This window comes from Panthera tigris, chromosome B3, assembly GCF_018350195.1.
Source record: "Panthera tigris isolate Pti1 chromosome B3, P.tigris_Pti1_mat1.1, whole genome shotgun sequence".
Taxonomy (NCBI): domain Eukaryota; kingdom Metazoa; phylum Chordata; class Mammalia; order Carnivora; family Felidae; genus Panthera; species Panthera tigris.
Genome location: NC_056665.1, coordinates 120196375 through 120221739, shown reverse-complemented (window position 1 = coordinate 120221739; position 25365 = coordinate 120196375). Strand labels below are relative to the sequence as shown.

At 47.0% G+C, this 25365-nt stretch overlaps 2 protein-coding genes across 15 annotated transcripts in view; one reads left to right on the top strand and one right to left on the bottom strand.

Annotated features, from left to right (window-relative positions):
* TGFB3 (transforming growth factor beta 3) overlaps window positions 1–17313 on the top strand; it is a 30008-nt gene extending 12695 nt beyond the window's left edge. For all 3 annotated transcript variants that reach the window (XM_042990173.1, XM_042990174.1, XM_007095032.3), the window contains 6 exons: window positions 1822–1985; window positions 2291–2420; window positions 7648–7755; window positions 10388–10559; window positions 12894–13047; window positions 13926–17313. In XM_042990173.1, coding sequence (XP_042846107.1) covers window positions 1822–1985; window positions 2291–2420; window positions 7648–7755; window positions 10388–10559; window positions 12894–13047; window positions 13926–14084 — 887 coding nt within the window. In that variant the 3' untranslated portion in view covers window positions 14085–17313. The remainder of the gene's footprint in view (window positions 1–1821; window positions 1986–2290; window positions 2421–7647; window positions 7756–10387; window positions 10560–12893; window positions 13048–13925) is intronic.
* Window positions 17314–17862: 549 nt separating this feature from the next.
* The window catches only part of TTLL5 (tubulin tyrosine ligase like 5), a 285253-nt gene continuing 277750 nt past the window's right edge, over window positions 17863–25365 (bottom strand). For 11 of the 12 annotated variants that reach the window (XM_042990159.1, XM_042990167.1, XM_042990170.1 and 8 more), the window contains one exon: window positions 17863–18517. Coding sequence is in view for 2 of the 12 variants with exons in the window: in XM_042990167.1 (XP_042846101.1) it covers window positions 18495–18517 (23 nt within the window). In the remaining 10 variants the exon portion in view is untranslated. The remainder of the gene's footprint in view (window positions 18518–25365) is intronic. The other variant, XR_006218999.1, reaches the window with a different exon arrangement.

Sequence of the window (25365 nt, the reverse complement as noted above, 5' to 3'; positions counted from 1 at the left end):
TTTTCCACAGCAGTGTGCACGTCGTGTGGACATACGCTTTATGCCCCCTTTCAGCAGCTGCTGGAGGTGCTATTATAACTGAAGCCACACCGATGACAGGTCCTTCAGGAACCAAGCGTGCGAGTACTTGAGAGGGTGGCCAGTCTGAGGAACCTACCCACGTCCAGAGGGTTTCAAACGGGCAAACTTAAAAATTAAACTGCTCACGCTGGTGCCTCTTTCTGGTTCTATCTGCAATAATTTAGGGAATAGTTGGCAATATTTGTTCTCTCGAAGCCAGTTATTAAGCAGGGCTTCATTAGCCGGCATTCACACATTTGTTTTCCTAACATCTGTTCCATTAATTTTCTAAGAACCAGTGTCAGGCCCACCAGATGGCAATTTCCAGAAACACTCGCTCATCCTTTCCTCAAGATCAGTAGCGCATTTGCTTGTTTCCAAACCTCTGATCCTTCCCGCCTTGTCCGTGACTTCCTACACCACCCCTCGGGGTGATTATGAGCTCATTCCAGCCATGTCCATTATGTGTGGAATCTGGGTCTATGAGCTTGAATTTCAAGTTCTGGCTATTATTACCGTTTGGGTAGAAAGTTTTTCTCTGGGTGTTAATGCTGCTCCGACCTTGAGGTTGTAAAGCGTGCAGGAGAAGAGACAGGATCTTTCTCTTCTCTTCATCTGGCTCCGAGGTGTGGGGAAAGAGCATCTGCTGCCTCGTGTCTTCTGGACAGGGACGGAGAGGCCAGCACGGTGACAGAGGCTGGCAGAGCACGTGCTGTCAAAGTCAGAAATCCTTAGAAAGGAGTCAGTGGGGATGGCCCAGCTCTGTCTGAAGAAACATCTGTGGGTCTGCCAGACTTGAGATGTGGGCTCTTTGCCATACCGATGCTGCCTCATTGGGTCTAAAACACAGTGTTAATTAAGTCACTGCACTGCTCTTCTAACACCTTCCATGGCTCCCTACTGCTAACGCGATAAAATGCAGCCTCTCGGGCTGATACTTCAGCCTCCCTAGCCTGCCGTGCTGACCTTGTCTCGCGGGCCCTCCCCTGGCTGCTTCCTCTTACTCACATCTCCTCCTGTCCCTGCTTTGTTTCCAGCAGTCCTTCATGGAAAATCCCTTCCTCGCCATCCTCAAACCCTTTCCTCCTGCAGGACCCAGATCACATGGTACCTCTTCCATCAGGTGCTCCCTGTTGTCTCCCTACTCTGGTCCCTCCCAACTCCTGGGCTTCTCCAAAGGCCCTCAACACTTTTCCGCTCGTCCCATTATGTGGGCCCTTGTATTAAGATCCTCCCCCCCACCCCGACATGACTCTCCTTGAAGGCAGGGGCACGTCTGTTCATTTTTGCTTCCCAGTGTCAGCGCTGCGCTTGGCACATAGTATGTGCTCAGTGCACGAGTAATACATGAATGAACGCCCAAAGGAACGAACACATGCATGGGGCAGGTAGCTGTGAGATGGTTAAACCGCCAGGGGGTTTGCTGAGATCTTTTGAGGACGTGTGTTTTCTAAAAGAGTAGCCAAGCAGGCTGGAGAGCCTGCCACAGTTGGGATATCGAGGCTGTGGGAGGAGTGGCGATTGCCTTTGACCGGCCAGTCATTAGTGCCGGTCCCGGGACTCGCGGGGCTCCTTGCTCCTGACTGGGGCCTTCACCAAGATCTTCCTCCCATCTCCGCCTTCAGGCCTGGGGCCTCACGCCTCTAGGGAGGTCATGGGTGGGACCCTGGCCACCTGGTGGGTGTCTGTGGGCCGCACACTGCTCCTGCGGGGTCTCACTCACACACTTACTGCACCTCTCCTGCTTGCTTGATCTCCTAGATGAGCTGGCCGTCTGCCCCAAAGGGATCACCTCCAAGGTCTTCCGCTTCAACGTGTCCTCAGTGGAGAAAAATGGAACCAACCTGTTCCGAGCGGAATTCCGGGTCTTGCGGGTGCCCAACCCCAGCTCTAAGCGCAGTGAGCAGAGGATCGAGCTCTTCCAGGTGAGCCCCTCCCAGAACAGAAGCCACACGGACAGGGACGGATGGGGAAAGCCGGCTCCCCTGCCCCTGCAGGCCTCTGCTCTGTGCGCAGTTCAGAAGGCCTGGGTGTGAATCCTACCTTCTTGGAGTCTTGCTTTCTGTACGTGCGTCTGTCGCTGAGAGGATTAAGCATTAGCTAAGCGTTTGAAGGAGCGTTCGGGAATTTTCAGTTTCCTGTTGCTCGCCTCATGTGCCCCTCTGCATTGTGACATGTGCTGCCGTCCTTGTCCCGGCCTGGGCCGCTTACTCCTTTCTCCGCCCTCTAGATACTCCGGCCCGATGAGCACATCGCCAAACAGCGCTATATCGGTGGCAAAAATCTGCCCACACGGGGCACTGCCGAATGGCTGTCTTTCGACGTCACTGACACCGTGCGGGAATGGCTCTTGCGAAGAGGTAGGTTGACTCTTAGCCTGAGCATTTGGGAAGGACCCCTCAGGTCCCTTGGTCATTTCCGAAACAGAAGGAAGAGGACAAAACCAGAAGAGTCACAGATCTGGGTTCAAATGCTAGCTCTGCCATTGATTCGCTGTGTTCTTCATCTGTTCATGCAACCGATACTTACGAAGAAAATTAAGTATGGCTTACTGTGGATGCAGCCGGGAACAAGGCCGGTGAGGTCCCTATCCCATCGGGCTTCTTTCCTCGTGGGAGAGACACACACTACACAAGGCAACATATCGATGAATAGGAATCTCAGTGATGAGTGCCATGAAACATAGAGGGCACTGTGATGATGACAGGGCGCAGTCTGACATGAGATGCTCAGGGAGGGTCTCTGTGACAAGGAGTGTGTCCACCGAGGCCTGAGTGATGAAAAGGTTTCAATAGGGATATGCTGGGCGAAGGAGGTAGTGAGGCCCAGGCCCCCGAGCAGGAGCAGGCTTGGTTTGTTCTGGCAGCACACGGACTGATGTGGCTGGAACGGAGTGAGCTGGGGGGCCAGAGGTCGCTGGAGCCATTTAATTTGGGACCTGTGAGGCCATGGTCAGGTTTTAGGACTCATTCCACATGTGGTGAGAAGCCCTGGAGTATTCCAAGCAGGGCTGGGATGTGGACTGAGGTGATTTTATATCTTTTCCATCTTTAAAAGGTCCCTCTGTTTGCCATGAAGTCAAAGGAAGGAGTAGGAAAACCAGTTTGGGGGGTGCCTGGGTGGCTCGGTCAGTTAAGCGGCTGACTTCGGCTCAGGTCGTGATCTCACGATTCGTGAGTTTGAGCCCCGCATCGGGCTCGCTGCTGTCAGCGCAGAGCCTGCTTCAGATCCTCTGTCTCCCTCTCTCTGCCCCTCCCCTCCGCGCATGCTCTCTCTCAAAAATAATAAACAAAACGACCATGTAGGGGCCCCTGCAGCAGCCCGGATGAGGGCAAAAGGGGCTTTGGCTAGGGTGGTGGCCGTGGGCGTGGAGAGGATACAGATTTGTCGTATATTTTGGGTGGGCTGGTGAGGCATGGGGTGTGAAGACAGGAGAATGCCTTCTCTGATTGTGGACGGAACCCCCCGGGTGGCTAACACTGACACGGGGAAGGCGGGGAGAAGAGCAGATACGGGGGCAGGTTCTGCTGGGGCCAACTAAGCTCGAAAAGCGTGGTAGTCATCCAAGGAGAGCTGTCCCATCACCGTATCAAACTTCACCCATCCCAAATTTCTCACCCACTTGCTGTGTTCCCTCGCCTGGAAAATCAGGTACTGGTCCCTTCCCTGCATGCCTCACGGGCTGTGTTAAGGATACAATGTATTTGAGAGAACCTCATGGCTTTCAGCCTGTTACACAAGAGTGAGTTTTCATTAGGTCAGACGAGGACACTGGGGCCCAGAGAGGTTAAGTGACTTGACCAGGGTTATCCAGCCTGGATCAGAACCAGAGTGTCCTGACTGGCAGTCGTGGTGCCTCGTAACATCACGCTGTGCTGTTTCTCCCCTTCTTTACCTGGTGGTACTGTCTGGATGGTGCTCAGTGGGGAGCAGGTGCCTACGGCGGGCTCGTCTGTTCCTTCTCCCCCTCTTGCCAAGAGTGTTCTTCCATCATCATTGCCACAGAGGCACAGTCCATCCACGTCCTGATGTCCAGCGTCCCTGGAGCTGGTGGGTCCTTCCCTGTACTTGATGTTTTGGGAAACCAGGGGTTAACGCCCTAAGGCTCGGCCTACGTAATGTTGTAAATTAAATAATGGCCCGCAGTTTTGTTTTGTTTTGTTTTGTTTTTTAAGTCAGGAGATTTCACATAAAACCTGGACTTCTGGATTTTCTAGAAAAGTGGGAAGATTTCCTGGTAACGATCCATGGGAGAGGAGTAGTGGCCACCTCTTGAGGTGGGGCACACATTCTTCACACCCCTGTAGGCCCTCCCGGTCCCCACTGTTCCCCCCCGCCCCCCGAGTGAGGCCGGCAGTCCCCATTAAGCATGATACGCTGGCTATCTTCGCTCACTTATGTCACCTGCCTGGGCTCCGTAGGCGTCCGAATTTGTAGGTCCTCATCGAAGGGGCATCACCTGATGGCTGAGCTGGCTGATCGCGGGCTGGAGGTCCTGCCTCACCCCCAGGGGTACCTGGGAGCTCCATCCTATCTCCCCTACTGAGCACAAAGCCAGAAGCCTAGGAGCACCCACGGGACAGGGATCTGCCCTGGGCAGCACAGTTGGGAATTCTGACTCAGACGGCACTCCACCTAGAGCCTGACATGGCTGCAGAAAGGAGAGGCCGGGGAAATTAATCTCTTAGCTTCCCTGTCTGATTTTGATCAGCTCCACCTGGATTTCTTTGAAGCCCTGGGCACTTGAAGGAGTTCTTATTTTCCCAGCTGCAGAGCTCAATGAGAAGTTTGCGCGGAGAATGATTTCCATCCTCCTTGAGACATCAAAAAGATAATTTCGTAATAAAACCTGTGGGTCCCCCACCCACCATCCCCACTGCTGCCAATTCTGAGGTTAGGCCTTCATTGGAACCTTCAGTTCCCACTTAGGCAGATGCTTCCCGCCCCTCGTACAGGGGAATCACACACAGACCTTTATTTATGCAGAGCTCAGGAGTCTTTTCAGAGTTCGTGGCCCCAAACAAGGCAGCAGATGGACTCCAAATGGAACAACTGGTGGTGCGGACTGATGAGGAAGCCGAGTCACATATAGGGTCTTGTATTCACTCAGCAAACATCCAAGAGCCTACCGTGCGCTAGGTGCCCAGGCTGCCTTCTAGGTCCCGGAGCCGGCTGGAGCCCTATCCAGAGTTAGGGGCCTGGGTCCTCAGACCCTTGGGCTATTTATTGCTCTACAAGGTCCTGGTGCAGAGTCAGGCATCCCCCAGCAGCCCTGTCGGGGAGCACAGCCAGCCTCATAGCTTAGGATGGGGGCAGGTGGGGGGCAGATGCTGGAAAAACACAGGCATCTTCCTTTGGTAGTCTCTATTGCCCCACTTTTTATCCCTCCTTGTCTCAAACAATTAGGATGGTTCCAGCATCAGGTGATGGCATCTTGGCTCTACTGCTTACTGCTTGGGCATCTTGGGCAAGCCATTTAATTTCTCTAAGCCTCAGGGTCCTCATCTATGTAATGGGGGGTAGTAGTAGTCTCTACTTTGTAGGATTATTTTAAAGATTGAATGAATTAACGCATGTAAAGTCTTAAAGCGGCGTTTGACATAGAATGCCCAACAAATGTTGGTAATTGTTATCATCACGGTGAGTTTTCTACACAGACAGAGCCTGTTGGCCAAGCCAGGCCACCATCTCTGACACTAAGACCTAACTATCCCCACACATCTGTCTGCACCTTGACTTTCTAATTCACAGAATCACAGAACTCGTCCACTCCAGGTCTCTCTTGGCCTTGGCCCCTTCTGAGTACTAGGAAATACACTCTGTAGCCCATTTCAACCTCCCTGGCTCCTTCCCTCAATGGCCTTAAACCAGGAAGAAAACACAGCTATGGCTCCGTCTCTGTTCACTCCCTGTTCTCTGGCTGGGCCTCAGCTTCCTTGTTATATTAGTCCCATCCCTCCCACCAGAGCTAACCTTCTGGAATAGAAGTCTTCAAGCTCAGCAAGGGTCAGTATGTCCTAGAGGCTGCCCTGGCTTGGAGCAGGACAGATAAGACTGGGTTCTGGAGTTTATGGAAAAAGGGATCCAAGTCTGCCTAACACTGACCAGAACCTCTGAACTTGGGCCATTCTGTGCATGAGAAGGGTGCTGAGCTGGTTTGGGCTCTGGGGTTTTCCCTGGTGACACCAGATATCGGGAAGACCACAGGTTGGTCCCAAGGCTGGATGCTCACACAGAACTGCTGCCCCCCTACAGCTCGGGATGCAGTAAATCAATCAGCTTGCTGAGATGCTGACCCTGAATGCAGAAGGGTCCATTCCTCATGACCTTTCCTACACCACAGCTTGCTGCTGTCTCCGGGTTAACAGAACTTCCCTAGTTGAGTCTTACCCTGCAGAACTGATATGACACCGATCCTTCCTGGTTTCCCTGCACAGAATTCCTGGATCCAGTTCAAATGTTTTGAACTCTTTTTATTCTTCCTTTTTTTCCCCCCTCCACTTTACCCAACCCCTTTTACTAATTTCCTTGATTCCCCAATTTTAGTAACCAAAACACCTCAATCCCACAACTAATAGGAGTAAGGGCTACAGCTGGTAGTCTTACACCGAGTTTCAGTCCACAAACCCTGGCACCTCCAGATTTCCTCCTGCTGGTTCTCTCTGAGCTCATATCATCTGGGCCGTTGGCCTTGGCCATTGGCCATCTTCTGTGGCCTGTGCTCTGATTTCACAATTGTCTTCCTGAGCTGTTCGTTTTCCCTCAGCGAGCCATCCACATCTCCAGCTTCGCTGTTAAGCGAACAAGGATTCCCAGAGAAGAAACTTCCAAGTAACTTTGACCCAGTTATGTCCTTATCCCTTCAAGAAAATATGGCCAAGGGTAACTGTGATTTTCATCTTATCTCCTCTGGAATCTACCAGTCCATTTACACCCACGATCATGGCCCTGGTAGAAAGGCTGGCGTCTTCTACCTAGACTGATACCGCTGCTTGTGTGCAGGTGACTTTGCCTCTAGCGTTGCTTCCTGACTTAATCCTATGGCCCAGACTGTCCCATCTTCCTCCCGTCTGGTGGACTTTGTGGCCTTTTGAATCACTGCCTCTCTGCTCTAAAGTTCTTCAGCGAGCCTCTTTCCCTGGCCTCTCCTAGTCCCCCTGCCTCTTACTTTATCTTTCCTCAGTAGGTTGGCTCGAATATCCCCTCTTGCAACAAACACCTAGGGGGTGTGATGGCTGTTTTTCTTCCTCTTATGTCCTCATTCTTCCCCCCCAAGGAGGTGGGTGACAGTTTTTCCCACTACCATCCTTTGAAAATAGATGACCTTGAAAATTCTCCTTCCCATTAATTTCCCTTTATGCCTTTATTTGGTTGTTCCTGACATAACAGAAACACGTGCAGTGCGGCAACGCATTTGTGGAGGTCCACTGTAGCTTTCGCAGCACTTTCTGTCCTCGGGGACCCTCGGTATTACTCAGCTCCCGTGACTGCCTGTGGGAGCAGAGCCCTGGCCCACAGGCACGGTGATGGGCACGCTTCCGCATCACATAAAGAATTTTCTCACTGACTCCATGTCTTATTTTGCAGAGTCCAACTTAGGTCTGGAAATCAGCATTCACTGTCCGTGTCACACATTTCAGCCCAATGGAGACATCTTGGAAAACATTCATGAGGTGATGGAAATCAAATTCAAAGGTAACAAAATGGATGTGTATAGTGGGGGTGGGGGCAGTTGATGAGATGGGATAGAACAGGAGACGCCTACCAGACCCCAAGAGAAGCAACCAAGCTCCCTCACAGAGATGGCCAACTGTTTTTGCCCCAAAGACAACGGGCGTGACTTTCAGTTTATAGATAGAAGATGTTAACATCTGGAAGACAGTATTACATTGGGAAGAGGGGTATAGTCATGGATGCCAACGGGTCTGCCTCTCTGAGTTCAGTCAGTAAAATGGAGCTGAGAATGCTTCTTTCATAGGGTTATCACACAAATTAAATGAGATAACAAATGTAAAACCCAGTACCGCAAACACTCAACAAATCGCTGTTGTCTTTCCCTTCCCTAAAAGAAATGAACTGTGGTGATCTGACTACTGAACTTTCCAGATGTTACAGAGACACCCTGATTCCCACCCAGAAGTCATCTGGGTGTGAATGATCGCTTTGGGGCTCAGGGTGTTTGTATTGAGATAGAGAAATAGTTAAGAGTCTTCTGTGGACTTCCAGTATGTTTCTAAGGCGTGCAATCTGTGGACAATCTCTGGATGTCAGCGAAGTTCTCTTTTCCTTTCATAGTCCCATTTTGGATAATTGAGGCTTGCCTGAAGCCAGGTGGTTCCTCAAGGTCAAACCAACCAAGCCAGAGCCTGAGATCAGAGTCTTGTCTGGGAAAAGGTGCAGGCCTCTCTTGGCTCCCAGCCCTGGGCTTTTACCCTTCATGGGCTCTATTTCAGAGCCTACTTTTATTATTTTTTATTTTTTACAGTTTATTTTGAGAGAGAGAGAGAGAGCGTGGGGGGTGGGTGGGAGACAGAGAGAGAGGGGCAGAGAGAGAATCCCAAGCAGGCTCCGTGCTCTGCATGGAGTCTGATGCAGGGTTGGATCTCATGCCCGGGAGATCATGACCTGAGCTTCTGAAACAAGAGTTGGACTTTTAACCGACTGAGCCGCCCATGTGCCGCAGAAAAGGGAATTTTATTTTTTACTAAAAAAATTTTGTTTATAATTTATTGTCAAGTTAGCTAACATACAGTGTATAAAGTGTGCTCTTGGCTTCGGGAGTAGATTCCCATGATTCATCGCTTACATACAACAACCCAGTGCCCATCCCAACAAGCACCCTCCTCAAGGCCCATCACCCATTTTCCCCTCTCCCCCATCCCCCTATCCACCTTCAATTTGTTCTCTGTATTTAAGAGTCTCTTGTGGTTTTCCTCCCTCCCTGTTTGAAACTACTTTCTCCCCTTCCCTTCCCCTATGGTCTTCTGTTAAGTTTCTGAAGTTCCACATATGAGTGAAAAGATTCGATCTCTGTCTTTCTCTGACTGACTTACTTCACTTAGCACAATACCCTCCAGTTCCGTCCACGTTGTTGCAAATGGCAGGATTTCATTCTTTCTCGTCGCCAAGTAGTATTCCATTGTACAGATATACCACATCTTCTTTATCCATTCATCACTTGATGGACATTTGGGTCCTTCCATAACTTTGGCTATTGTTGAAAGTGCTGCTATAAACACTGGGGTCCATGTGCCCCTATGGATCAGCACTCCTGTGTCCTTTGGATAAATTCCTAGTAGTGCTATTGCTGGGTCTTAGGGTAGTTCCATTTTTAATTTTTTGAGGAACCTCCACACTGTTTTCCAGAGCGGCTGCAACCAGTTTGCATTGCCACCAACAGTGCAAGAGGGTTCCCGCTTCTCCACATCCTCGCCAGCATCTGTTGTTTCCTGAGTCATTAATTTTAGCCACTCTGACCGGTGTGAGGTGGTTTCTCAATGTGGACAAAAGGGAATTTTAGATCCAGGCCTCCCATTCTTCTTATGGTCCTAGTGCCCCTTTGTGGGGTCCAGGGTCCCTTCCGTCACCGTGTAAATTAAGCTCCTCGTGTTCCTGTCCTTGGTGGAGATGAACAGCTGGCAGCTGCCTGTCACAAAATGGATCTCCTTTTAGTTGAGACTAATTCAGTCCTCAGTCTTCTCCTTTTTAGATGAAATAGCAGGTCCCCCCAGCCTGAGAGTTTATTTGCTAATCTGTGTGTCATATACTTCATTATCTCACCTGAGCGTGATAGTGAGAACTCTGTGAAGCGACTAGTGCACGTGCAAGTTTAACGATGATTCAGTCTCATTCCTCTGGCTCCCGTTAAAGCTACCTTCAACGGAGACACCTTACCTTATGGGTAGGACTTCTGTGCGGTCTTGACCGATTCAGATGATAAGAGGAAACTCACACCCCAAGATTCTAAGTCTCAGAATCTACACCGACAGCACAAAGCAATGTGTCTGGGATTCTCTACGGAAGCTTCATGGATCCCTGAGATACCAGGAAGCCTCTTGGAAGGGCTGTCTGCATTCTGAAAGATTTACACACAGGAGTCATGAGGGGATCCGACCCCGGGTGTCTTGGGAGTTCCTGTGCGACCAGCCCCTCCACCCGGTCCTCCCCTTCCTGCAGCTGGATGTTAGCATGAAGCCGTGCTTCTCCCAACACCTTCCGCAGAGATTGCACTGCCCCTCCTCCGGGGCAGAGATGGGATGGGGTGAGAACACAGCCTCCACTCTGCCTTCCTTAGACAGGAGACTGTCATCCTGTTTCCCTTCTGCAGGTGTGGACAGCGAGGATGATCATGGCCGTGGGGATCTCGGGCGCCTCAAGAAGCAGAAGGACCACCACAACCCTCACCTCATCCTCATGATGATTCCCCCGCACCGGCTGGACAACCCGGGCCAGGGCGGGCAGAGGAAGAAGCGGGCCCTGGACACCAACTACTGCTTCCGGTGAGCTGGGGCCCTCTCACGACCCGGGACTCCTGAGACGTTTACGGTGCACCTGCTGTGGCTCAGTCCCTAGGCTTAAGCGGTGCTAACCCGGGGGTCCTGGATGCGATTCACAAACCCTCTTACAGAGGTGTTCTTGTTTTTCTGGGAGCCCTACTGTTTCTCCACAGCCCAGCTCTGTGAGGGCCCAGGTGAAGGAAATGAGGAGTGTGGTTCAGACAGTTTGGATCGGAGATACCTGGCCAAAGCATCCCCGCAGTTTTTGTGTTTTAAAGGACTTGTAGGGGGTGTTTGTGCATGGGGGAGATGAGTGGAGAACTTCCCACGAAAGAAGTGCTCTGTTCCCTATGAGCTGCTCAAGGATGCTCCTGGGTGAGGGGAGTAGGGCAGCCTCCCCTTTCCGGGGGAATTTGAGCTGGAGAAATTAATGAACTAACTCAGAAGGACTACGTAGCCCCTGGGAAGAGAGGAAAAGAAAGAGCTTCTTCTCTGATCTAGTTTAGCTCTTCATTCATAAGGGAGGGGATGATAAAGCACACACAGCAATTACTGAAAGGTAGAAAATGCCCACATCCATGAGAAGGTCTGAAAGATCGAGTGCCTGAAGAATTTGGAGCAAGAAGTTGTGGATGCAGGAAAGGCTTCGGAAGGGTGTGGAATTTGAGCCTCCGTGGGTGAGTGAGGCTTGGACCTGTAGGGATATAGGCGGAGGAAGGAAGGAGCACGCATGGGTCAGTCTGGCTGGAGAGGGGGATGCCTGAATGGAGCTGGGGGAGAATGAATTAGGAACTTTTTCAGATCTACGACCATGTCTTACGAGGAACAACTGAGTGAACTCAGGCTGTTGAGCTTGAAGGTGTAACAGAAGCAGTGACGTTGCGCCGACTGTCTGAAGGCTGGCGTGTAGATTTGTTCTGTGTGGCTCTTAATCAGTTAGGAATGGATGCTCTTGGCTGCAAGTAACAGTGGCCTAAACCCCAAAGGATTTCTTGTTCACAATAGGCCCACAGCAGCAGGCTCAGCGCTGGGCTGGCTGCCTAGTTATGCCATCGGGAATACGGGCTTTCTCTCTCTGCAGGCCACGATTACTATGTTGGTTTGCTTTTCATCTTCTTGTTTATGGTTGCAGGGAGTGCTAAAGCTCCAGGTATCTTGTCCAGGCTCAAGACAAGAAAGAAGGGGGAAGAGGCAGAGCCAGAAGCTCTCCTCTCCCATCTGTGACTTTTATAAAGAATCAAAATGTTTTTGCCAGAATTTGCCCTTACCCTCTGCATACTTCTCCTTATGTCTGATTGGTCATTGCAGGGTCACATGACCACCCCTACCTGCAAGAGAGGCCAGGAAAATGGTGCTCTTGTGATGACTCTTGTGATGGGAGGTGGCAAGGGAGAAGGGAGGTAGGGATGGCTACTGAATAGATAACCAAGAGTGTCTGCCATGGTTCACCCTCGGAACCCACAAGAAGCCAGATTTTGGAAGTGGTAAGTCTTAAGTCTCAGCAGACATTGAAGAACAGGCTAGATGCCCACTTGGCAAGAGTTACTGCCAAATGGATTTCTGCAGGGAACAGAATTGAAATGGCCTGATAATCGCACTTGGGGTGAATCATGAGTCTAATGGAAGGATACCCTTCATTTTTTTCTTTTTTAATTTTTTTTTCAACGTTTTTTATTGATTTTTGGGACAGAGAGAGACAGAGCATGAACGGGGGAGGGGCAGAGAGAGAGGGAGACACAGAATCGGAAACAGGCTCCAGGCTCCGAGCCATCAGCCCAGAGCCCGACGCGGGGCTTGAACTCACGGACCGCGAGATCGTGACCTGGCTGAAGTCGGACGCTTAACCGACTGCGCCACCCAGGCGCCCCTACCCTTCATTTTTTATGTGATGGCCCCTGGGTTTAGTCTGAGCAGTCTCAGGTTGTATGTGAGCGGCATGAGCTTAGAGTTCACGTCTGGTTGGGTGCACATTAGGAAGGGAACAATGACACCAACCTCAAGAAAACTGAGCTGGCTAAGAGCATTCAGTGCTTGGTTCTATGTGAAGCAGTTTAAGGCTCTGCTTTGATCCATCGTGAAAAAGGGGGCAGGTCCACTTTTGCCTTTTTTCTCTTCCTCATGCATCATCTGTATCTGCCTGTTGTGTCCTTGGGACCAAGAAAATGCCTTTATGGTATATACTGCTCAATGCACTTGAACCTGGGATTCCATCGATTAGGACCACCTCTTAGGATGACCTGGAAGGACTCCAGGTACAAATATGAGGGCCGTTGGTGAAGTTCTTTCATATGGGTGGTTTCCTTTAGGTTGATTGTCTCTAAATGTTTTTCGTTGTAGCAATTTGGAGGAGAACTGCTGTGTGCGCCCTCTCTACATTGACTTCCGACAAGATCTGGGCTGGAAATGGGTCCACGAACCTAAGGGCTACTATGCCAACTTCTGCTCAGGCCCCTGCCCCTACCTCCGCAGTGCGGACACAACCCACAGCACGGTACGGGGCGGGGCTCATGCCAGGCGGGGCGCTGGGGCGGAGCCGCCCGGCCACTGGTTCAACTGAGTGCGTGAAGGACTGAATGTGGAATGAGCGAATGATGATCCAGGGCGAGTAAAATCCCTTTGTGAAGGTTCTGATCTTGGCACCCTGGCCCGACTCTACTTCGTCACATTGTGCCCTTTAAAATTTCTTCCATGGTTTCCACCAGACTTTAAAATTTGTTCTAAAGCTCTTGTACCATTCTGGAAATTAACGGTCACACCCCACCCTGTATGTCAAAGATGTCTGCACACAGCTAGCGGGGAGTGTGGGGGAAAAGAGGCTTCTACCATCCGTTCAAACGCTCTGATAATTCCAGCCTCTTGGATGCAGAAAAGTTACTTTGAAAGATAATGCAAAGCACACAGAAGAAGCTAATATGCAACAGTGGGAAGAGAAAGGGAGAAACTAGCTGCTGGCCTTTCTTTCCCTCAAGGGGAATCAAAGCTAGGGCAGTAATTTGTGGAACGTGTTTCCCGATAGCTCATGATTACTGCATCCGGTCTGGGGCCCCACACTCTGGCGCTTCCTGAATGGCCCAAAGTGGCGTTTAGTGAGATCACTTCTCACCAAAGTGGCCAGTCGCAGCTAGGAACACCGATATAGGAGCGTTTCTTAACAGCAAAGAAAATCTCATTATCCCGTCAAAGTCGCCCGATAATTGTTACAAGCTTAACCTGATAATGCTCAAACCGGTACAGATGTTCCCCCAAACCGAAATAGCCTGGCTGGCCAGTCTACCGCTCGCCCCGTCTCTGGAGCGGCCCCCAGAACTGGCGGAGGGCTCTCGGCCCGGGGCCTGGCTTGCCAACCTCTAAATGATGTGTCCTCCCCAGGTGCTGGGACTGTACAACACCCTGAATCCCGAAGCCTCTGCCTCACCTTGCTGTGTGCCCCAGGACTTGGAGCCCCTGACCATCCTGTACTATGTCGGGAGGACCCCCAAGGTGGAACAGCTCTCTAACATGGTGGTCAAGTCCTGTAAGTGTAGCTGAGAGCCCGCCTGCGACAGAGAGAGAGGAAAGAGAACCGCCACTGCCTGACTGCCTGCTCCTCGGGAAACACAAAAGCAACACTCCTCACCTAGAGGCCTGGAGCCCGCAACCTTCAGCTCCAGGCAAATGGCTGAGACGGATGTTCCCTTTTGGGACATTTCTCCTTCTTGCTGGCTCTGAGAATCACTGTGGTAAAGAAAGTGTGGGTTTGGTTAGGGGAAGGCCCAACTCTTCAGAATACACAGATTTTCTGTGACCTAGACAGACGTGGTGGGGACGGAGGAAGAGGGATGGCGAGTCGGCACCTGACACATGGTGTGGCAATGGATCTGGGAATCCCTAGGGAGGAGGAAGGGCAGAGAATGGCCGGGACAGGGCCAGGCTGGAAGACGCTTCTGAGGTCAGATTGGCTCATCGCTGCCCCACATCTGCTCTAGGGAACCTGGATCACTTTAGACAAGGCAAGCATTTTCCCTCAGGCAGGTTACCTAGACAGTGTCCCAGATTTGTAGCTCATACTCCCTGGGATTAAGGATGAATCTGCTTTTTGCAAATGGTCCTCTCGACATCAGTCAGCACCGAGGGTCATTACAGGGAGAAAATCCAGGTAATGTCGTTCCCGGGCCATCAACTGGATTGGGCCGTATGGACACGCCGAACTCAGAAGCGGAGGGTGGGATGAACGCTCTCCTGCCCGCCCTCTGGGCCCCTCCTCTCGCCTTCTTCCTCGACCGTATTTCCCCTTGGACATCTGGCTAGACACCGTCCAGGTCAGGGTGCACGTATCTGGATTATGGTCTGTGCAGTCTTGGGGCATTATGGGTTCCCCTCTATCCCCCAAGACCCTGTGTTCATCTGGTGTTCCTGGAAGCAGGTGCTAGAACGGGTGAGGCATGCGGGGAAGCAGCAAATGTGCCACACGACTTGGCCCCAGACACATAGACTGAGGTATAAAGACAAATACAAATATTACTCTCAAAATCTTTGTATAAATAAATATTTTTGGGGAATCTTGGATCATTTCCATCTTCTGGAAGATTGTTTCTAGAACAGTAAAAAGCCTTTTCTAAGGTGGAAGTCTGACTGGATGAATATCCTTAATCACTCTTTTCTTAATTCCCTGTTCATATCCACTAACTAGAGGGAACGGGAGCCCGGGGCAGGGAATCTCGAGCACACTGCTTAGTGTGAGTCCCCTGGACACCGGTAAACTGCACTGCCTCTGCCATCGGAGGGAGAAGACTCAACTGTCATTGGTGTTCCTTCCTTTCCTTCTGGTGAAGTAGTTTGCTCTCAGACACACACAGAGGCAGTGGCAGTGGCTCAGATGGGCAGAAAGTGTAACTGTGGGCCAAAATCACTTGGGGTGAGCCCTTGTACGCGGAAGTGTGTTGGTTTGTACATCCACTATCCACGAAGGACATCATTTTTGAAAATCTGATCTCACCCGCCACATCAGTGGAGAATGAGAGAACCTGTCTGGCAAATGGCCTAAGAAGACGAGGCTAATTCTGTTATCAGGCTAAGCTCGCCAGGAAACCCTTTACAGACAGAGGGCCTCTTGTCAATGATTTAGGGATGGGAGAGGGCGGGGAAAGAACAATCCCACAGTTCTGTTTCGAGGTCCCAGATCCCAGAGCAATGCAGAATTCCACTGTGGCGTTGACGTCCACCTGAAGCAACCATCTGCAATGAGTGAGGAACCACCTAGCAGCTCCCCAAAAACATGTTCCGCTATTGAAATCACCGTGCCATTGGTGAAAAAGTCTATCTGAAGCTAAAATTTGCAGGTCGAAGGGTCTGTGTGGTATGTGTGTGTGTACGGAGATGTATCTTGCTCCTTCTGGAGTTCTCCCGGATTGAACTCCTGACTTTGGTCACTAAGTCTTTCTTTCTCGCTTTGTCCATGCTCAACCAGTCCTAAGAGCTTCTCTAAGGCTTTGTCCCCTGCGGTCTTGATCCCGTTGTACTTTGGGGGCTGTGTCCCTGCCCTAAATTCATGGCTCCTGGGATTGTGGTCCATCCTACCCAGGGAAGCCAGTGGGCCTAGAGAGGGGCCAGCCCCGTGGCCATGGGCCATTGCTATCCCAAGCTTCAGAGTCTACTCACTCGTGGCAGCTGTTCTCAAGTTTCAGCGGGCAGGAGAAGCACCCAAGGGTTTACTAAAAATGTGCAACTTCAGGCTGCAGCTCTGGAGGTGTCTTTAGGCCTGGGGGAAGGTCCAGGCTGCCTAAAAGCTCCATTTTGAGCAGCTTATACCTGACATCATTGGTCCTTACTTAAGGCTTAAGGAAGAAAGGAGTACTCTTTCTGACCCCGGAATAAACCTTCCTTCTTATCCAACCTCATAGGACATCACAAAAATGTTGGCCTGTGGCTCATCCTAATGAACCGAGGCAATGAGATATGTTTCTTGAAGTATCCCAAAGAAAACAGAACACACTGTGATTCCAAATGTTCTTTTTATATTAGAGCTCTATTCTTATCTTTACCAGCAGATACAAATATGGACGGGGGTCTGAAGTCCAGTCTCTGCATTCCACATGCCACTTATAGGCACTGCAGAAACTTGAACCATTGTCTGTCTGTCTTAAAAAAAAATACACGCTTGTTTTGGGGGAGGGGAGGTAGGGACACTGGAAATGACACGGTTGTTGGAGGTGGGGGGGTGGATCGTATGATCTGTTTTGTTTATTACCAAGACTTGGACTTGCCACGAGAAGTCCGGTACAGGAGAGATGATGTGAAAAGTACTTGGTTAAATGAAGGAGAGATCTGGAGTCCGGTCTCACACCGGATAAGCAAGTGGTGAGTGCAGTAAGAAATCAGGTTGAGGACTCAATTCTGACCGTTACCTAGGGCAATTCCAAGCGGTCTAGTAGGTCTCAAAGGTTTTTTGTTTTTTTGGTTTTTAAACTGGGCTCATACCTTCTTATCCTCTCCCACAAGATCCATATGCTGAGTCCCCCCAAACATCTCATTTCCTGGTTCTACACATCACTTAGGGAATCATGAAGGAACTCCGATTTGTCTCCCGTTAACCAATTCACAACCAAATTAGCAAACGGTTAAGATGGACCTCAAGCTACTAACCAGAAATCCCATGAATACGTTCTCTCTTCTCCCGCAAAGTGACGGTCTTCATCCCTCACACGCAAACAAGACGCTTCAATGTGCTCAAACCTGTTTTCGTTTGCTAAGAAGTCAATAAAGTCCCTTTTCTCTCTTCCTTGTTGGGTGTCATTCTTCCTTTGGGGTTTCCATGCTGAGTCTACAGCACCCTGTTGTAGAAACCCCAGACTCTGGATCCTCGCCCAGTACTCCCCAGGGCAGCTAAGTCAGTCCTTCGGTGGGCTCTGTAGCCCACCTTTCAACCTCTTCTTCAGCAGAAGCCAGAGAGAGGGCCGGGGAAAGGTGAGGGGGCAAGGGAGCAGAGGTCAAGTGGAAAGCCATCAGGGGCTGTGCGGCCTCCTTCTGACGAACTGTTTACGGGTGCAGATCCACTGGCCACTAGAGGACCTGTCTGCCGTGGGCTGACAACGGACACATTTGCACATACGAGCTTCCCAGGTACAGGAGCTGCCCGCGGGGAGCGGCCTGGGCCCGCCATCTGCTGAAACCAAATGGAAGAATAAAACCTCTCTTTCCGAGTTCGCATTTCTAAAACAGAGTTTCAAAACTTGCCCAGCAAGGGCATAAAACACCAAGTTGGCCCCATTTCAGGCTTGTGTGTGAGTACTGATTGTTGGGGGAAATTAGTAAATGGAAAAAAAGAAAATAAAAATAGAATTACTTTATTAATTTTAGAAATCAGTAATTCCAAAGGGTGCCCTTACCATGGCTCATGTGGTCAGCAGCACACCGACTTTTCTCCGCTCTCTGGGAAACTTGTGATGTATGCTTCCCCCTTCCCCCAAACCCTCAGAAAAGGGAAGAACAACTTTGGTAGATACTGTTGTTGGGGTTTTAGGCTTGTAGGAAGTAAAGCTTAATACTGCAATCTGGAAAAGAAGAGGAAGCAAAATGCAAATAGCCAAAGAGCCTCTTTTATATCATCTCTGTGTGGTAGCAGGAGAGGGACAGAGAAGACCTAAGCAGGTTGGGGGAGGAGGTAAAAGGGGTAAAAGATACATGTGTGCTCTGATGGGGTCCATAACGTATCAGTGGAACGTCCCCACTGCCAAGTTCAATCAAAACCCAGCCGATGTGTTTTCCTGTTGTCTCAGTAAAAGTCTGGAGTGGCTGAATGGCAACGATCTACTGCCACCACCGCTTGAAGGCTCTGGGGACTGAGGCAGCAAAAAAAAAAAAAAAAAAAAAAAAAAATACCATGGACCCCTTGCAGCGCCTCTGACACACCCATGGCAGTAGCGGGACAGCAAATAGGTTCTTCCTCAGTGCGGTTGTGGCTCATCGTTTAGTGTGAGCAGGATCTGAAACAAAGAACCAACCGCTAAGTGACCTAAATGAGGACATGGGGTTTCACTTCCTTACAATAACGTCTGGTTTAGTCAGCATTACGGAAGACTAGGGAAGTTGTGGCCAAATAAATGAAGTTCGCCTTGAACCTGAAGACCTGTCATTTTAACCACTTTTGTTGGAAACCTTTCTAACACACTCCGGTTCTGCTGCTGCTTTTTTTGTGTGCTGCTTAGTTTCTTCCCCCTTCTCCCCACCCCACCCCCCCACCGCCCCGTAAGAACATTTTATCCCTTTTGCTTCTTAAACAGAAGATGCTAAAATATGTGAATCCTTGCGAGAAGTGTAGGGCCAGCACAATTAGCATTCAGTATCGAACTGCGTGGAAACACTGCTCTATGCACACCTCTGAGCGTGTCTAAAACTCTGCCGAACAGCAGGTTGTCAGAATACACTCTGCCTTGTACCCCTGTCCCTATCCCCCATATATGCACCTACATCCCGTCACCAGGTTTAAGACAAAGACATTACCATTACCCCGAGTCCCCTGTGAGGCCCTCCCATTGCCTGCCCATTTCCACCATCCTCAATTTTGTGTTTATCCTTCCCCTGTTTGTTTTTTAAAAACAGGTTTATTCACCACATATACTCATATCCCTAAATATATGTCGTTTCGTTTTATGTGGTTTTCAATTTCCCAGTGCTGCTATAACTATTATTACATGTGATCTCAGCGCACAGCTGGGAGAATTTCTTCAGTTATATACTTAGGAGCGTAACCGCTGGGTCATCGACACTTGCCTCTTCAACTCTCTAAAAAACGAAGCCGTATTACATTCCAGAGCGGTTGCGCCAGTTCACCCCCTGCCCCCACAGCACTGGATGGGCTTCTCCTGCTTCTCTGCCTCACCTACCGGTGGAGAAGGGGTGTTGCCTGAGTTTAAAATATTTGCCAGTCAAGTGTCCTACTGTGGTTCTAATTAGCATTTTCCCCAATTAGGAATGAGGTTGAGGGACGCCTGGGTGGCTCAGTCAGGTTAAGCCTCTGTTGGTTTCTGCTCAGGTCAAGATCTCTCCAGACTTGTGAGATGAGACCCTCCCCGATGCGCGTTCTCTTTCTCTCAAAATAAATAAGCTTAACAAACAAAAAAAAAAGGAATGAAGTTGAGCCTCTTTTCAAGTATCTATGGCGTATACATGTTTTTTCTTCTGTGAAATGTCTGGACATGGCTTTTGCTTATTTTCTTACTGAGTTTACTGTTTATTGATTAAAAAAAAAAAAAACAGCTTCAATGAGCTATAAGCCACATACCACACAATTCACCCATTTAATGTGTATAATCCGGTGGCTTTAGTATATTCAGAGTTGTGCATCTCCCACCACAATCACTTCCAGAACATTTTCACTGAAAGAAGGTGAAACCCCATGCCTCTTAGCCATCACTCTCACACATCTCATCCTCCAGCCCCAGGCAACCACTAATGTTTCCAGTCTCTATAGATCTGCCGATTCGTGACATTTCATATGAGTGGAATCACACAATATGTGGTCTTTTGTGTCTTGGCTCCTTTCACTTAGCGTGATGTTTTCAAGGATCATCATGTTGTAGCATGTAGCAGTACTCTATTCCTTTTTCTTTTTTAAGTTTATTTATTTATTTTGAGAGAAAGCGAGAGAGAGTGAGTGGGGAGGGGCAGAGAGAGAAGGAGAGAAAGAATCCCAAGCAGGCTCTGCACTGTCAGCAGAGCTCGATGCGGGGCTTGAACTCATGAGATGTGAGATCATGACCTGAGCCGAAGTCGAACGCTTAACCGACTGAGCCACCCAGGCATCCCAAGATGGATAGTTTGTTTAAAAAAATTTTTTTGTTAAATAAAAAAATGTTAGATATACACACATAATAGCATAGTGTAAGACACCTCCACGTTCCATGTTCCCAGCATCTCACTTTGATAATTTTCAACATTCTACCATTCTTTTTCTCTCTCCCTCCCCCAGTTTCCTCCCCCTGGAGTACTTCAAAGCAAACCCAAGGTAACACATCATTTCACCTATAAAAACTTCACAATGTATCTCTAATGATATTAAGGGCTTAAAAAAAAAAAGAAATACAAAATAAAACAAAAAAACCTACAATGTCTTTATGGTGTCTTACAAGTTCTCAATTTGAACAAAGTCAAATTTATCAATCTCCATCTTCACAGTCTGCACTTTTTGGGGCTAATGTAAGAAATCTTTTCCCTTACCCCATGGTCATAATGGTATCCTCCTATGATGCTTTATATAAGATGGGACACTTTTTTTTTTTTTTGCCTGTCATTTTTAAGTCTTTAATCCAACCTAAAATTATCTACAGTGTGAAGCACAGATCTAATTTCATTTTCCCCACACAATAACTAACTATTCTAGTTATTATTGATGGAAAAGTCCATCCTTACCTTCTTTAATGGCAACACCTCTCTGTTATAAACTGTTTTCACATAGGAGACCAGTTTTAGGTTTTCTCTATTCTGTGCCAACACCATGCTCTCTTTTTTTATTAAAAAAATTTTTTTTGATGTAATCTCTGCCAACGTGGGTCTTGAACTCTCGGCCCCTAGATCAAGAGTCACACGTTCCACCGACTGAGCCAGCCAGGTGCCCCTACCCCATGCTCTCTTAATTACTTTAGTTTGGTAATCATTCTTGGTGTCTAGTAAGACAAGTGACACATGGCCTCTATCTCTCACTCTCATTCTTTTTTTTTTTTTTAACGTGTATGTATGTATGTATGTATGTATTTAGAGAGAAATGCGTGCACCAGCTGGGGGAGGGGCAGAGAGAGAGGGAGAGAGAGAATTCCAAGCAGACTCCACGATGTCAATGCAGAGTCTGATGTGGGCCTGATACCGCAAACTGTGAGATATGTTTCAAGAGTCAGATGCTCAACTGAATAAGCCACCCAGATGCCCCTCACTCTCATTCTTTAGTAGTACAAGGGTTATTCTTGGCCCTTTTCCCTTCCATGTAAATTTTAAAATCAGCTTGTCAAATTAAAAAAACAACTAATACCCTCTTAAATCTATCGATTTTGGGACGAACCGACATCTTTACCAAACTGACTTTTAATCTTGGAACATGTACATCTCTCCATTATTTTGGTTTTTAAAGTGATTTTCACTATGTTTTTATAATTTTTAAAATAATAGGTATCATATTTTTTGTTAAGATTTTTCCCTAGGTGCATTATACGTCTTCGTGATTATACTTTTGATACAGAGGGTATCTTTTCCTATAATCACACACTCTATTGCTGATGTACAGAAAGATCATTAAATTCTCTTATAAAGGTAATAATTTATTTGAATACTCTTTTTGGGTATCTGATGAGACAAATATATTATCTGAGAATATGGACAGATTTGCATTTTCCTTTCTGATTCCTGTGTCATTTCCTTTCCTTATTTTACTTTACTGACTAGGACTTCCAGTACAACACTCAGGAGAAGGGATGGGCTTCCCTTGTCTTGCTTCTCATCTTAAAGGGAATCTTTAAAAGTTTTCCAATGAATAGTATGATGGCTATTGCTGTCTATTTGTAGAGATACTTTATAATTAGGCTCCCTTCTATTCTTAGTGACCTGGGAATTTTTTTTTAAAGCGATGAGTATGCTGAATTTTATCAACTGCTTATTCTGTATCCATTGAGAGGAGCATATGATTCTTTTCCCTTTAATCTGTTACTGTAGTAACTACATTAGTCAATTTTTAGACGTTAAATAATCCTTGAATCTCTGGAATAAACCTAACTTGATCATGATTTTTTTTTTTTTTTACATTGCTGGACTCAGTTTGCTAATGTTTTATTCGTAATTTTTTCACATTTATAGCCACAATTAAGAAGATGTTGTGATTTTAGAATTTTTGTGGGAGGGCTGTCCTGGTTAGGTTTTGCTATTAAGATAGTAAGAGCTGGGAAGTGTTCCCTGTTTTCCTCTATTCTGGAATAGTTTGTAGAAGGTTGGTATATCTGATCCTTGGATGTCCAGTAAAACCATAAAAACCGGCTGTTGTATTTGTGGAATCATTTTTGTTCTTGGTTAAATTTCCTAATAATTAAAGAATATTAGGGCTTCATATTTCTTTTTGAGCAAATTCTTCTAAGTTAAATACTAAATGTGTATCCATCTCACCAAAGTTTTAAAAAGGTATCAGTACGAAGTTATTCATAATGTTGTCCCTCTGTTTAACCTCTGAGGCATAAATAATAATGTCCCCATTCATTCCTCTCAATGGTGCTCATTTTCTATTTCATTATTTTCTTCCTTTATCTTTATTATTATGTATTTGTCTTTACTTTTTACTTTCTTTGGACTTATTTTGTTGTGAAATTCTTAGGCCAGGTTCTTAGTACATTAACTTTGAGCCTCTACCCTCTCCCTACTATAAATATAAGTTTTCCTTGAATATTGCTTAGCTACATTCCTCAGGGTTTTGTTGAACGGTATTTTCTAATTATATTATGCTTTTTTTTTTTTTTTTTGGTGAGTTAATTCTTAATTTAATCCAACATGTGAGGATTTTCCAGTTATCTGTTTGTTCCTGCGTTGTGACCAGGAAAGATGGCCTTCGAAATGTGATTCAAAGCCATATCTGCTAGATCAAGCCTCTCAACTGTGTGGTTCAAATTTCCTAAAATATAACTGATTTTCAGACTGCTTGATCTACCAATTATTGAGTTATATTAAATCATTCCAATATGAATGTGGGTTTGTCTATTTCTCTCTGTGGTTCTGTTAATTTTTTTGTCCAATATAGTCTTTACAAATATGCATTTTATTTAATTAAAAAAATCAGTAGATAAGCTAGTGAAACTAAATCAACAAAAAAAGGTTAAATACTTTCTGGTGAATCTTTAGAACTTTTAGCCATAATGTAGTGACCGTCTTTATTTCTTGATATGTTTTTTTTTTTGGTCTTAAAATCTATTTTTCTGATAAATATAGCTATATCCCCTGGCATATCTTTTGCCAAACTTTTTCTTTGATTCTTTTTTATATACTTATGTTTTAGATAGGTCTCTTTCAAGCAGCCTAAAAGTGCAGTTTTGAAAATCTAGGCCAACAATATATCCATCTCTGGTTGACCATTTCCTGCACCCCTCTACTGCTACTACCTTGCCCCTGCCTGGTGCAGTAGCCACAGAGATGCTGTTAAATCCCAAATCAGCTCATGCATGACTCTGCCCAGAACCCCAACTCCCACTTCACTCAGAACGAAGGTGCAAGTCCTTCCGTTGGCCCGCTGGGTCCTTTGTGGTCCGGCCCTCTTCGTCTCTCCAGTCTCATCTACACCCACTCTCCTCGCACCCTACACCGTGGCCCACTGGCCTGCCTGTACTTGCCAAACACGGCAGCCGTGATCCCTCTTCAAGGCACATGCTCATGCTGTTCCCTCAGTCTGGAATTCCCTTCCTTACATCTCCACCGGCTCATTCCCTCACCTCCTTCAGGGCTTTATTCAAATGCTACTCTTCCTGACTGATCGATTTAGAATAGTCACTTTCCCCATTCTCTATCTTTCATGTTTTGTTTTGTTTCGTTTTTTTCACTCTAGAACCCTCACCACTGTCTAATGTACTATTTGGGTTACTGATTTGGTTTGTTGTCTCTCTCTCCAATTAAGGATTTGGGGCTGTTTTGTTCACCGCTCTGTGCTATATGCCTAGTAGTGTTTAGCATATAGTAGATACTCAGTAAATACTGTTGAATGAATCAATCTTCCACTTGCACTGGGACATTAGTGCACTCACACTTCTGTAGTTACAAATACTTTGTTATTTCTACTGTCTTAAGTTGTGCTTCCTGTTTGTCCCTACTCTTCTTTGTTTTCTTTTCCTCCTTGAAGTTTTATAATCTCTATTCTTTTAGTTGTTACTCTATTTTTGCATTTGTATATACTGATTATGTAAAGCTGAAATTAATCATTATCTTCAGCTTTTCACTGTGCAAGATCAAGTTAGACTACTCTAACTCTCATCATACCGCCTGCCTTGATTAACAAGACTGGTGTTGAATATTTTCATCCCCTCCTTCTTAGCCTCCCAAGAACATTATTATTTTATTATTATATCTGCCCATATTTGTAAACATTCTTTGCTTGTAGTTCCTCTTTGCATTTCAGACCTTCGAAATGTGTATTTTCGTGTACCACGAAATGTGGTATTACCTTCCTCTGTTTGAAATATCCATTCTTTATTTTATTTGTTTTTAAATGTAAAGTAAATAAAATAATTTATTTTATGCATTCGATAGTGTATACATTTAGTCAGTTTTTATCTTTTCTAACTCAACATCACAAATTTAATATCAATGACATATTTCAAAAGGAAGTTTCAAGATTAAAATGTTAGCTTCTCTAAACAACAGATGTTTCACAATAAACATAGATTATTCTGAATTTATATAAAATTAGTATTTATTTAGTTTACCAGATACTCAAATCTTTACCTTGTACACTTAAAAAACAGAATTACTACCTCAGATAGTCTAAGATTATTTTAGCCTTTAAGCAACTGATTCTGGTCCCCATGCAGCGCTCTGGTGGATACACAGGGTCCTTTCTATACTCAGTACCTCTACGGGAGCTCCCAAGTAGCCAACATCTCACAATTCAAGTTTAAATACATGATTGTAATGGACATTATTCTCCATCCACACAGAGTTCAACTAATTTCTTTACTACAGGATTGGATTCTGTATTTCTTTGACACTTTGCTTGGTTGCTTAACCACAGTCTGTGACATTTTAATGCTTTTGGATTTTTTGAGCAAGTTTTTGGCCATACCCTTGCTCTCACTTTTCTTTGATTACTTTTTTTCAT